Source organism: Bos grunniens, chromosome 4, assembly GCF_055505025.1.
Source record: "Bos grunniens cultivar Pamir isolate PY7600 chromosome 4, Bosgru_T2T1.0, whole genome shotgun sequence".
NCBI lineage: Eukaryota > Metazoa > Chordata > Mammalia > Artiodactyla > Bovidae > Bos > Bos grunniens.
Genome location: NC_141168.1, coordinates 110,940,065 through 110,954,359, shown reverse-complemented (window position 1 = coordinate 110,954,359; position 14,295 = coordinate 110,940,065). Strand labels below are relative to the sequence as shown.

Genomic DNA, 14,295 nt, shown 5'->3' with positions numbered 1-14,295 from the left:
TGTTAAAAAAGAGAGAGGGAGATGCACTATTAATTCCATTTGGTTGAAAATAGGTTCCTTCTGCTGACTGAAATGAGTGTAGTATGTGTAACTTGAGAAGTTTCTGTCTCTGGAGCAGATATAATAATCAGCAGCCTGAGGTTTTTAACCCTCTGGTGTTGGCAGATAGTGAGATTGTACTGTAGACCTTTATTAAAAACAGGTCTCTGCCTGTTTTTGTAATTTAACCATATAGATCATCACCATTAAGTTATAGAAACACAAACATTTTTCCTGGTGGAATTTTTGAATTTATTTTAGAATATGTTGTTCAACATGCAAAAAGATATTTTAAAGGTTAAAATATATAAGAGTAACCATGAATAGTATTACCAGCTCAATAACTTGCTTATGATGAGGTATTGTGCACACTTTTTGAAACTTAACTTCTGCATCTCCGTAAAAATTTTCTTCTAATTTAGAAGCTACTAGTTAAAAACTTTAGTTATTTGATTTCTTTCAGGTCAGTAAAATGCTGCATATTTTCAAAAACTAGTTGACTGATGAAAATTTTTCAGAAGAAAACAAATTTTATAATTTAAATACAAAAAGCACTTCATTGTAGGTGCTACTGCATATTATTTTTAACAGGATCATATGAAGTTTTTCTTTTTAAGTCAGATGTTTTATAGTGTATTTTTCTTTTGTAGACCTAGTGTTTGCTTTAAAAAGATTAAACATTTTAATGAATGTTTCCTTACCTGTACAGGTATGCACTCCAGAAAGCTAATAACAGACTTCTGAAGATCCTCTTAGAAGTGGTAAAGACAACAGCAGCTGTTGAAGAAACAATTGGTCGCCACGTCCTGGGCATTTTAGATAGATCTAGTAAAGTCCAGTCTTCTGCCTGCCTGATTCGGAGGTCAGAAGCAGAGCCACCAATTAAGTCTTGTGTCCATGAGGAACAGACAGGAGGTGAGTTTTATAAGCTGTTGAAACTATCATAATTATTTTCAGTAAATCTTGCTGAGTTCAAGCACATTACTAGTGCTGAAAATACAGAAGAAAGAATACTATTTTCCAGTAAAAATCCTCCAAACACAAATATACTAGAGCTAATCTCAAATACCATTATTGTTTAGCATTTGCAAATGGGTGCCTTAGAGTTGTCATTACACATACTCAGGGTTATTATTGTGCTACATAAATCAAAGGCTATTTAATTTCACAACCAATGAAAGAAAAATTTCATATCACCACTCAAAACTCTTACCAATATTTATATGGTATAAGCATTATCCTAAAACCACTCTCTAAAGGGTAACGTTTTTGTCATATGGGGAAAGATGGGGTCTGGACCCTTGGACCAGAAGATCAAGGCCTTCCTTCACTGCCATTCCATACCCAAGCACTTTTCCGCAGTTGGAGGCCAGTCATCTAAAAATAAAAATGCCAGTTATGCAATTTTTGAGAACATTCTGTTTTAAATTTCATGTGGAAAAATGAGAAGAAATTATCCCACTTAGAGAAAGTTTGCTTAATTATAGGTTGGCCACTTAATGTTTCTAATGCAGAGAAAAGCTTGGAGTTTTAACTAAAATTGATTTTAAAAACTTAAGGTGAATTCAAAGATAATTTTAAAAACTACTTTTAGTGAAGTCAGAGGTGAAATGATACTGTAACTTTAAATTTTCATTTGTTTCAAACTTTGTAGAAATGCTTTTTTTTTATTTCACTGTTGGTTAAGCTCTCAGTCAAGGGCTGTTTGTTTTCTGCATATGAAGAATTAGGTAAAATTTTCTTGATCTCATTGTAAAAGTATTTATCAAATCATGCTTTTTAAAAAACAATCATTTCATAAGCTAGTTTCACCTAACCATCTGGGAAAGGGGCATTTTGCGGTAAGACCTCCACCGTATCCAAAAGACACACCGAGGAATGTTCGCTACATGACAGGAAGTTTTTTTGTGTGTTAGCAGTTCTCCTAGACGTTTCTCAAAGTGGTTGCTGAGGTGTTTGGCGAATGACATTTCTTAAAAGATAGCAAACTCATTTCCAGAGCAGTGCTCCCATAGTTATTTCTATGATAAAGCAGACCTAAAAGGACATCTGATCAGCTGGCCTACTTTCTTGCATATATATGGAGTTGCTCAGTCGTGTCCAACTCTCTGCAATCCCATAGACTATAGCCCACCAGTCTCCTCTGTCCGTCCATGGGGTTTTCTGGGCAAGAGTACTGGAGTGGGTTGCCATTGCCTTCTCCAGGGGGATCTTCCCGACCCAGGGATCGAACCCAGGTCTCCCACATTGCAGGCAGACGCTTTTACCATCTGAGCCACCAGGGAAGTCACTTTCTTTCACAGTCCTCTAAATCTCTAAATATAAATGAAATATATCTAGCTACTATTTTAAGATATCCAATAATAGAGTAGTTTTTCAGTATAAGTAGTTTTATCAGTTCACTTTTACAAACATTTATTGAAAAGTTTTTTGTTTTTTTTTTTTTTGCTCTCTGCTTCACAATTCTCAGTCCAGTGAAGAAGGCACAGAAATTTCTATTCAAGACAAAATAAAATCATGGTATTTAATGTTTTACTTAATACCATTTTCTACATGTTTGAATTGATTAAGCCTTTTAAAATAAATATTTAACTATCAGTAGATTTTGAATGAATAATACTAAGATACAAGAGAAAAAATTAGACCCGCTGTTAAGAAATATGGTTTAAAGACTATTAAAGCAGAGATAAGAATTTTTCTGGTGTTAGAATGTATACTTTCCATTTAATCAGTTTTTATGTTACTGTGTTGGCAATGATGTGGTAGTCTTAGTAACAAAATTAGGAAGATCACTAGTATCATTTTGGGGCATTTAGATTCACTTTACATCTTGAAGGAAATACTGAATTTAAAGAATTTATAATTTAAAACAGGAAAGTATAGTCTTTAAAATACTGATACCATGTTCCATATGTAAGATTTTTTTCTGGTGTTTCTTCATATGTTTAATGGGAGTATTATTGTAAAAACTAAAATGAACTTCTGAAATAGTTCTTTTGTATCTTATTTAATATAACAAAAAGTTCAGTTTTAATCTGATTATAAGACAACTGGTGGTGGTGGTTTGCTTACTAAGTCGTGTCCAACTCTTGTGAGTCCATGGACTGTAGCCTACTGGGCTCCTCTGACCATGGAATTCTCCAGGCAATAATACTGGAGCAGGTTGCCATTCCTTCTCCATAAAACAACTCCTGCTCTTCAATTTTTATATATGACTTTTTGTTGTGGGTAGTAGCACTTGTAATCTCTTTGCAGTTCTCAAGTCTAAACTTGTTTAGATTTTAAACGTGTGTGGACTTGTTCACTCTCAAAAAAAAATAATAATTGACTTGCTAATGTTTGCTTCCTCATAAGAAGGTGAAGGGAAATTTTGAGCCACTGTGGAATTGCTTGAACTTGAGTGAATATTAGACTAGTTCATAAAAATGAGTTTCCTTAGGAAGTGTTCAAAGAAAATGTCCTGTAGGCCTACACTGTGATGGCTCAGTGGTAAAATACCTCTACCTCCCCCTTAGAAGGCCAGGGACTGAATCTTATTTGCTGCAGGTTTTTTTTTTTTTTTGGAGCAATGCGATGTTATAGCAAGAATACTGGATTAGTAATGAGAAGGTCCTTCTTCCAGCTCTCTGTGGCCTTGGGCAAGTCTCTTAACTCTCCTGAGGCTTCAGTTAGTTTAGTCATCTGTCAGGTACAAAAATCAGACTAGAACCAGTGGTTTCCAGTTGGAGCCCTAGATATCTTCAGGCCAGGGCAGGGGACTGCTCTATCCTATCATACTGCTGCTGCTGCTAAGTTACTTCAGTCGTGTCCGACTCTGTGCGACCCCAGAGACGGCAGCCCACCAGGCTCCCCCGTCCCTGGGATTCTCCAGGCAAGAACACTGGAGTGGGTTGCCATTTCCTTCTCCAATGCGTGAAAGTGAAAAGTGAAAGTGAAGTCACTCAGTCGTGTCCAACTCTTAGTGACCCCATGGACTGCAGCCTACCAGACTCCTCCATCCATGGGATTTTCCAGGCAAGAGTACTGGAGTGGGGTGCCATTGCCTTTTCCGTCCTATCATAGGCCCTGCTTAAACTGAGAAGCTGATTGCTATCTCTATAGAATGAACATGGTGTAATCCACAGAATGAATGACCAAAGACTTTTTGTATAACTATCATCTACCATGTTTCAGATACAGGTCTGAGTGGTTTGGCCAGTCTGAAATCATGATTCTGTTCATCAAATTGATCATTCTGAGAATTCTACTGGCGTTTAATGAAATTGCCCTGCCAATTTATATTTTTCCTTCCAAACACTAGTTATTATAAATACAAGTTTGATATTGTTCTCATTCCTTTATTTCATTGGACTAAACAAAGTTCTGTATCTTCATTGGAACACATTGAGATTATCTTTGTGTGTTTATATCTTCAAAATGTCATCAGTAAAGTACATTAAGCTGGTTCACATTTTCATCTTTATTAGATACTTTAATATATTTTTATTACCCATTAAAAAATTAACATTCAGTGGCTTTTTATAAGCCACTTTTTTAATACATCCTTTGTATTTTGTGTTTGACAGTTGCTCCAGTGTTATATATAGTATCTTCAGTTTTTTTCCTTACAACTGATTTCTTCTTTAGACCATAAAACTTGCTGGTATCTTCATAATATTACAGAAAAAATGATTTTTCTCAACCTTGCACTCTCCTGAAGATAAAGCACAACAAACACTATGAGAGATCAAACCAACTCTTGCTTCTAACAGCTTGGGTTTCTGTTTGTATAGTATCAAAGCTGCTTTCCCTGTGGACAGCAGTGACCTTCCAATTGACAGATCCAGTAGCATCTCAGTTCTTGTCCTGTTTGACTTTTTAGACAGACAGGATTATTGAATTCTCTTTTTAAAATGTTGTCTCCTTGTCTCCTGGAACATCTTGCTCCTGTCTTTCTCTGAATTTTTTTTACAGAGATTTTTTTGTTGGCTTATTCTATACAGAGATGCCAACTATTTGTCCTTCTCTCACTACATATTGCACCTGATTAAATGTATCTTCTTCCAAGGTTCACCTCTCACCTTTCTACAGTTCAGTTCAGTCACTCAGTCATGTCTGGCTCTTTGCGACCCCGTGAACCACAGCATGCCAGGCCTCCCTGTCCATCACCAACTCCCGGAGTCCACCCAAACCCATGTCCATCAGGTCGGTGATGCCATCCAACCATCTCATCCTCTGTCGTCCCCTTCTCCTCCTGCCCTCAATCTTTCCCAACATCAGGGTCTTTTCAAATGAGTCAGCTCTTCGCATCAAGTGGCCAAAGTATTGGAGTTTCAGCTTCAACATCAGTCCTTCCAATGAACACCCAGGACTGATCTCCTTTAGGATGGACTGGTTGGATCTCCTTGCAGTCCAAGGGATTCTCAAGAGTCTTCTCCAACACCACAGTTTAAAAGCATCAATTCTTCAGTGCTCAGCTTTCTTTATAGTCCAACTCTCACATCCATACATGACCACTGGAAAAACCATAGCCTTGACTAGACGGACCTTTGTTGGCAAAGTAATGTCTCTGCTTTTGAATATGCTAATCATGTTGGTCATAACTTCCCTTCCAAGGAGCAAGAGTCTTAATTTCATGGCTGCAATCATCATCAGTGGTGATTTTTGAGCCCAGAAAAATAAAGTCAGCCACTGTGTCCACTATTTCCCCATCTATTTGCCATGAAGTGATGCAAAAGCAGAAAGTCGAGAAACACCTGGAGTAACAGGCACATTTGGCATTGGAGTACAGAATGAGGCAGGGCAAAGGTTAATAGAGTACTGCCAAGAGAACGCACTGGTCATAGCAACCACCCTCTTCCAACAACACAAGAGAAGACCGTACACATGGACATCACCAGATGGTCAACACCGAAATCAGATTATGTTCTTTGCAGCCAAAGATGGAGAAGCTCTATACAGTCAGCAAAAACAAGACCGGGAGCTGACTGTGGCTCAGATCAGGAACTCCTTACTGTCAAATTCAGACTGAAATTGAAGAAAATAGGGAAAACCACTAGACCATTCAGGTATGACCTAAGTCAAATCCCTTATGATTATACAGTAGAAGTGAGAAATAGATTTAAGGGACTAGATTTGATAGACAGAGTGCTTGATGAACTATGGATGGAGGTTTGTGACATTGTACAGGAGACAGGAATCAAGACCATCCCCAAGAAAAAGAAATACAAAAAGGCAAAATGGCTGTCTGAGGAGGCCTTACAAATAGCTGTGAAAAGAAGAGAAGTGAAAAGCAAAGGAGAAAAGAAAAGGTATACCCATTTGAATACAGAGTTCCAAAGAATAGCAAGGAGACATAAGAAAGCCTTCCTCAGCGATCAATGAAAGGAAACAGAGGAAAACAATAGAATGGGGAAGACTAGAGATCTCTTCAAGAAAATTAGAGATACCAAGGGAACATTTCATGCAAAGATGGGCTCAATAAAGGACAGAAATGGTAGGGACCTAACAGAAGCAGAAGATAATAAGAAGAGGTGGCAAGAATACACAGAAAAACTATACGAAAAAGATCTTCACGACCCAGATAATCACGATGGTGTGATCACTCACCTAGAGTCAGACATCTTGGAAAGTGAAGTCAAGTGGGCCTTATGAAGCATCACTATGAACAAAGCTAGTGGAGGTGATGGAATTCCAGTTGAGCTCTTTCAAATTCTGAAAGATGATGCTGTGAAAGTGCTGCACTCAATATGCCAGCAAATTTGGAAAACTCAGCAATGGCCACAGGACTGGAAAAGGTCAGTTTTCATTCTAGTCCCCAAGTAAGGCAATGCCAAAGAATGCTCAAACTACCGCACAATTGCACTCATCTCACACGCTAGTAAAGTAATGCTCAAAATTCTCCAAGCCAGGCTTCAGCAATACATGAACCGTGAACTTCCAGATTGTTCAAGGTTGTTTTAGAAAAGGCAGAGGAACCAGAGATCAAATTGCCAACATCCGCTGGATCATGGAAAAAGCAAGAGAGTTCCAGAAAAAACATCTATTTCTGCTTTATTGACTATGCCAAAGCCTTTGCCTGTGTGGATCGCAATAAACTGTGGAAAATGCTGAAAGAGATGGGAATACCAGACCACCTGACCTGCCTCTTGAGAAACCTGTATGCAGGTCAGTAAGCAATAGTTAGAACTGGACATGGAACAACAGACTGGTTCCAAATAGGAAAAGGAGTACGTCAAGGCTGCATATTGTCACCCTGCTTATTTAACTTATATGCAGAGTACATCATGAGAAACACTGGGCTGGAGGAAGCACAAGCTGGAATCAAGATTGCCGGGAGAAATACCAATAACCTTAGATATGCAGATGACACCACCCTCATGGCAGAAAGTGAAGAACTAAAGAGCCTCTTGATGAAAGTGAAAGAGGAGAGTGAGAAGTTGGCTTAAAGCTAAACATTCAGAAAACTAAGATTATGGCACCTTTCTACAAATGACTCCCAAATTTCCAAACGTTATTGTCTATTGTCTCTCCTCCATGTAGCCCATTAACAGTTCAGACTAATCCTTTTTTCATGCTTTTTATTATTTAATATTTTCATGCTTTTTAGTATTTCTGCTAAAGACTCTTCTGTCATCTGAAAGTCATCTAAGCTGGAAAAACTCAGTCTTCTTTTACTGCTTTTCTTTCTTCGTTGTCTTACACATTCCATTTTTTCCAGCCTGTAACCAGCCCTGGTCCATCTTTATCATTTCTCATCTGGACAATTGAAATAGCTCTCTAACCAGACTCTTCTTTTCTAACCCCTCCTTCTGCATTGATACAGCTTGCTTCCTGGTTCATAGAATTGATACTCTTATTCAAAAAATTATATACTTTTCCATTATGAATAACAAAGCCCCCAGTTTCTTAAAACATAAGGCCATTCCCAACTTGGATCCAGCCTACTTTTAGCTACCCTTTCTCAGCTCTCTGTCCTACCTCATTCTTGCTTCTCCACGTTCTTTGACTCCACAAAGCCTTATCATCATATCAGACCATGATCTTACCTCAGATTTGCTAAATTCTCTGTATCCATTAAAAGAAAATGTCACTAGAATGCATTTACTTCCTCAGCTAAATATGTGATATATGTATTTTTCCAATATATGTAACCAATTGTAAACTATTAATATTTCTTGCTTCATCAAAAATATCATTCATTTTTTAGGCTACATTAACTTTATCTAGTGACTTTGTAGTATACATTGTACAATATCTGAACTCATTTTGAAATCTAAGGTAATTTTGAACTCATGAATATTTATAAACTGTTAGTCCCTATTATCAATACATTCAGTTTTTATTTGATCACCACCTCCTTTGCAGTGTCATGAATCTCTGTCCATAGTTCTTCAGGCACTCTATCAGATCTAATCCCTTGAATCTATTTGTCTCTTCCACTGTATAGTCATAAGGGATTTGATGTAGGTCATACCTGAATGGTCTAGTGGTTTTCCCTACTTTCTTCAATTTAAGTACGAATTTTGCAATATGGAGTTCATGATCTGAGCCACAGTCAGCTCCCGGTCTTGTTTTTGCTGACTGTGTAGAGCTTCTCCATTCGGCTGCAAAGACTATTATCAATATTTCATTATTGACCATCTGGTGATGTCCATGTGTAGAGTCTTCTCTTGTGTTGTTGGAAGAGGGTATTTGCCATAACCAGTGTGCTCTCTTGGCAAAACTCTGTTAGCCTTTGCCCTACTTCATTTTGTACTACAAGGCCAAACTTGCCTGTTCCTCCAGGTATCTCTTGACTTCCTACTTCAAATGCTCTTGAAGTGTTGCACTCAGTGTGCCAGCAAATTTGGAAAACCCAGCAGTGGCCACAGGACTAGAAAAGGTCAGTTTTCACTCCAATTCCAAAGAAAGGCAATGCCAAAGAATGCTCAAACTACCACACAATTGCACTCATCTCACATGCCAGCAATGTAATGCTCAAAATTCTCCAAGTGAGGCTTCAACAGTACATCAACCAAGAACTGGTTCAAGCTCGATTTAGAAAAAGCAGAGGAACCAGAGATCCAATTGCCAACATCCGTTGGATCATAGGAAAAGCAAGAGAGTTCCAGAAAAACATCTACTTCTGCTTTATTGACTACACCAAAGCGTTTGACTGTGGATCACAACAAACTGTGGAAAATTCTTCCAAGAGATGGGAATACCAGACCACCTGACCTGCCTCTTGAGAAATCTGTATGCAGGTCAAGAAGCAACAGGTAGAACCAGACATGGAACAATGGACTGGTTGCAAATTGGGAAAGGAGTTCGTAAAGGCTGTGTATTGTCACCATGCTTATTTAACTTATATGCAGAGTACATCATGTAAAATGCTGGGCTGGATGAAGCACAAGCTGGAATCAAGATTGCTGGGAAAAATACCAGTAACCTCAGATATGCAGAGACACCACCCTTATGGCAGAAACCGAAAAGTATCTAAAGAGCTTCTTGATGAAAGTGAAAGAGGAGAGTGAAAAAGGTGGCTTAAAACTCAACATTCAAGAGATGAAGATCATGGCATCTGATGGGGAAACAGTGATGGGGAAACAGTGACAGACTTTATTTTCTTGGGCTCCAAAATCACTGCAGATGGTGACCGCAGCCATGAAGTTAAAAGTAAATTTGTCAACTTTTGCTGAGCAACTAAGCACACAGCACATGTAATAGCAAGAGTCAGACACAACTTAGTGACTAAACCACCACCACTATATAATAGCAAACATTTTAAGTCATTTTCTGGTATACAGTTGTGGATTCTTCAGCCAGTGACTTATACAGAGAAGGTACTTTGAGAATGTTGAATTGTGCTGATTTCAGATCTTGTATCTGAAATTGCATCTGATATTTTTACTGCTTGAGATTGAGAGACTTCCATATGGCACCAGCTATTGTAGCAAAACATTTTAAAGAATAGCTTTTATTCTCCTGGGTGATTGTATCAAACTGAATATTTATTCCAAGTACCTTGAAAATTTAAATTTCTTCTGCTTTTAATTTGTTAACTTTGCACAGTTACTGATAAATATGTGGTACACGTTAATAAAAGAATAGATAGTTCCTCTTCAGGAAATTTCATTGTTCTATTATAGCAAGCTGCCACAGATGAGTACAGTATTCCATGGAAGCGATAAATAACCTATGCTTTTATTTCAGTTTAGAGAAAGCACTTCCAAAGCTTTATCTCTGCCCATGTAAACTCAGTTTTCTTTACATAAGAAAAAAGACTAGCGTGGAAACATAAGGCCACAGTTTAAATTAGAACTGTTTATTAGTCTAACCTCTTCCTGGTATGCGTTCTGCATGCACAGTTGCTTCAGTCGTGTCCGAATCTTTGCAATGCTATGGACCCATAGCCCTCCAGCTTCCTCTGCCCATGGGATGCTCCAGGTGTGAATACTGGAGGGGGTTGCCTTGCCCTCCTCCAGGGGGTCTTCATGAATCCATGTCTCCTGTGTCTCCTGCATTGCAGGCAGATTCTTTACCCACCGAGCCACCTGGGAGTAACCAGTTACAGAAAGGTCTTAGTCCCTTTTACTGTCTAGCCAAGCAGGCGGTGCTGCCCAGGATAGTGCTCAGAAATCAGAGTGTTTTCTCCATACAGAATCAAGACTTCCATCTTTCCATACACTTGGAATATCCCATTGTACCGTGTTTTCTTTTTATGTTGTTGTGTGAATATTTGTTCTCTCATTGCCCTTGTGTGTAATGTCCTTGAGGGTAGGAGCCACATCTTGCCACCTATACATCTCCATTACTTAGTAAACCCTGCACGGTGGGCATTTAGTAAATATCTGTTGAAAGATATTTTAAAACTTTTTATCAAAGGAAAACTACTAACTCTCAAGTATTAACTTATGCAAAGCCCTATTAGCATAGCATTATTCTTCCCATTCTTATACCTGGTAGGTCATCAAATAATACTGCGTTCTGAATTTGCCTATTTTGTTTTGTTACAGTGTTATCTTAATAACACTTTCATTCCAGTGATTTCAAGTTTTAATTTGATTTTATTTTATACTTTTGTTTTTTTACTAAAATGATTCCTTGTACTTTATTTATACCTTCAAAATAATTCTCATTACAGATGAATCTATACCTTATTCTGGAAGTGACAGTAGCATGTGGTCCAAAGCAGCTGAGGAAGGGACAGAGCTGTCACAGCGGCTCGCGAGGAGTGGCTTCACTGGGCCTGAAATAGACCCTGAAAACGAAGAACTGATGCTGAATATCAGCTCTCGACTACAAGCAGCAGTTGAAAAGCTCCTGGAAGCCATAAGTGAAACTAGTAGTCAGGTAACCTCCTCGTATTGCTAATATACACCGAGTTGGAAGTAGGTTTTCTTTTAAGCTCATGAACTACGGCTAAATGTTTCCTCTCCTCTGTCTCATAGGAATCTAGTTTGGTTCCCCTTTAATAATTTGTAGTTTTTGTGACAACCAATACTGGTATCACTAGTCTTGTTTTCAAATGGTAAGGGTTAATATAATATACTGATGGAATCTTAAATTCTAAAATTCAATGTTTTAATTTTCAGATTTTTCTAGACTCTTACTACACATACCTTTTTGACATCAAAAGAGGTTTTAACTTTACCATTGTATGAAATATTCCATTATAATATATATATTTATTTGAAGGAATAGTATAAGGAATCTCTAAAATAAACCATCTGCTCACACATATCATAACAGTACTGTTAAATACAACAAATCAGGCCCACAACCCCTTCATGATTTTTGCATTCTTTTCACAAATATGATTAGAATACCTCACTTTACTACCTTTGTAGGTAATTAGAATGAGGGGCAGTTTCTACCTTAAAGTATTATTTTCATAGAACTTTTAAGAATGTATACCATTGTATTTATACCTTAACTTGCAGTTTCTTCTGTCTATAAAATGTTTATACCCTGTATAAGTGTCTCTTAAGTACTCTATGCAGAATTTTTAAAATTATGTGCTGTTTTAAAATGAAGAGATTTCACTTATTTTTTAAATATTTAATTTACCTGTAGAATCATAGTTCTCTTGTCAGTCAGGTGAGTGCCTCATTGTCATCAGCTGCAGGGCCGGTATTATTAACATTTTTTTCACTGATACCTTTATTCAGCGTGTTCTGAATCCATGTGCATTTAAAACAAAAGGTGAGAAGTTGAAAGAATATGTTTGATCTCTTGTTTCTGCTGATGTTTGGGCTCCATTGGTGCCACTTTTTTTCTTCAAGAAATCATTCTGTTTCTGCAGCAGCATTGACTATTAGATGTATCAAAGATTCATTTCTTTTTATGTTAAGTCAGTGATTATACACCATTTTTGAGTCATCTCTTATTTGGTGACCGTTGAAATAATTTGTTAACCACCTACTGTTTGGTTAACATCATTATCAATCCATTATTCTTTTTTTTTTCCCTCTTGGTAATTTGCTACTGGCATTAAACTAAGAAGGCATTATCAAAGCAATATATATTTCCAATAAAATATTTAACCTCCTAATAGTTTTCAGCTATTAGAGTTTTCTCAGATTCATTCTTCTTTGTTGGAACACAGTCTAAATTTTCTTCTGTGACAGAGTGTGGGCTCTATCTTTGAGAGCAGAAGAATCCTAACATTACCACACATTGCAGTGAGAATTTACTGATTGGCCAGTGGAATATATCATCACGTATCTACTGATAAACTTCTGGATTGTACCTTGATTGTCTGAGCCAACTAAAGTACTCATGTGCAATTAAGTAGGTCTCAGAAATGTTTTCATACATAAATTCTGAAGATATAAACATAGTATAGAAGAAATTGTTATGTTTGGGTAATTTCTTGTTTTTCTGAAGCTCACTTTACATAAGGATTGAAAAACCTTTATTTCAGTAACATAAATTTTCCTGAGCATCCACAAAGAACTAAAAAACGTGTGGTATTCCTGAAAACTCAAATCTTTGTATATTTACAAACAGAAAGGATGACTATTTACACAAAGAATGATAGGGGTCCCATCTTCAAGATAATCACAATGAGTTACTTTTCATTCTCAACATCCTGAGTTGCCGTTAAGGAAATGGCATCAATTAAAACCAGCCTCACTGTGTTACTAACCTGCCAAGACATTAAACTATACTTTTCTATCAAAGAATTATGTTTGTTGCATTTTTCATCAGCCTCAGGTGTAGCCAACTCAAGACCAAGCATTGAAATTATGAATGCAGCTACAATTTAGAAATACATATTTTCTACCATGTTTTGATATCTTTTGAAGTCTTTAACAAAATTAGCGTAAGTGCTGGATTTGGCTGTCTTTTAGAGAGCTTATGTGTAAGCCACCTGAACAACGTGCTCCTCCACTGAATCAGCCGCGCCACTTTGAGCATTTTCAGCTGTTGTTTTTCAACACTTCTAATGCTTGAATGCGTATGCATCATAATTATTTATTTTATTCTGTGAAGTTGTGTAGTAGAGATAATTCTGTACTGAATTTCCACATCATCCTTCTTTTTTTTTTTTTCTTGTTTATTTCAGCCACATTGGTATTTAATTTCTCTGATTATCTTTTATGAAAAGATAAAACATGAAAACAGCTGTTAATACTTTTAATTCTTTGACCACAGTCTTGAGCTCTGTTAATACTTTTGCTACTACCTGATACCCATTGTAATTTATGGATAGTCTAGTTAATGCAATATATTTGGCATTTGACAAGCTCCGTGGGTAAATAAACCTGGGTAAATAAATCAGAAGTGATGAGTGGTTGGACTTGTTCTTTCAGGCTACTGAAGAGAAATGTTCCCATAATCCATTAACACTGTCAACGGAGATCCACCTGAAGCACTGTTTCCCAGGCTAAGATTACAACTTATCAAATAAACTTTATGTGACCAGGGCGAGCCCTTTGAGGTGCATTAAGATCCTGGTTATTCTCAATTTGTTAAGTACTAAAACAGCGATATGTCATGTAGATTTTTTTGTATCTTTTTAGTTACAGAATCACTGAATAGAGCACAGAAATTTTGCCTAGATCAGTAAGCAGTTCTCAGTGTGCAGTCTCCAAAGTAGCAACACAAGCATCACTATAGACTTGTTCGAAGTATAAATTCTCAGGCCCTGCCCGAGCCTTACTGAGTAATGGAGCCCCCAAAACCTGTGTTTTCACAGGTCCTTTAGGTGACACCAATACAGACTAAAGTTTGAGAACCACTGACCTAGGAATTGTTATTATCATATCCGCATTATTCTCGCAGAATTCT

The 14,295-nt window shown here is 37.3% G+C and overlaps 1 protein-coding gene across 16 annotated transcripts in view; it reads left to right on the top strand.

The window, feature by feature from the left end:
• Positions 1-14,295, top strand: part of AKAP9 (A-kinase anchoring protein 9) — a 168,288-nt gene that overhangs the window by 90,603 nt on the left and 63,390 nt on the right. For all 16 annotated transcript variants that reach the window (XM_086397964.1, XM_086397963.1, XM_086397968.1 and 13 more), the window contains 2 exons: positions 749-954; positions 11,144-11,352. In XM_086397964.1, coding sequence (XP_086254090.1) covers positions 749-954; positions 11,144-11,352 — 415 coding nt within the window. The remainder of the gene's footprint in view (positions 1-748; positions 955-11,143; positions 11,353-14,295) is intronic.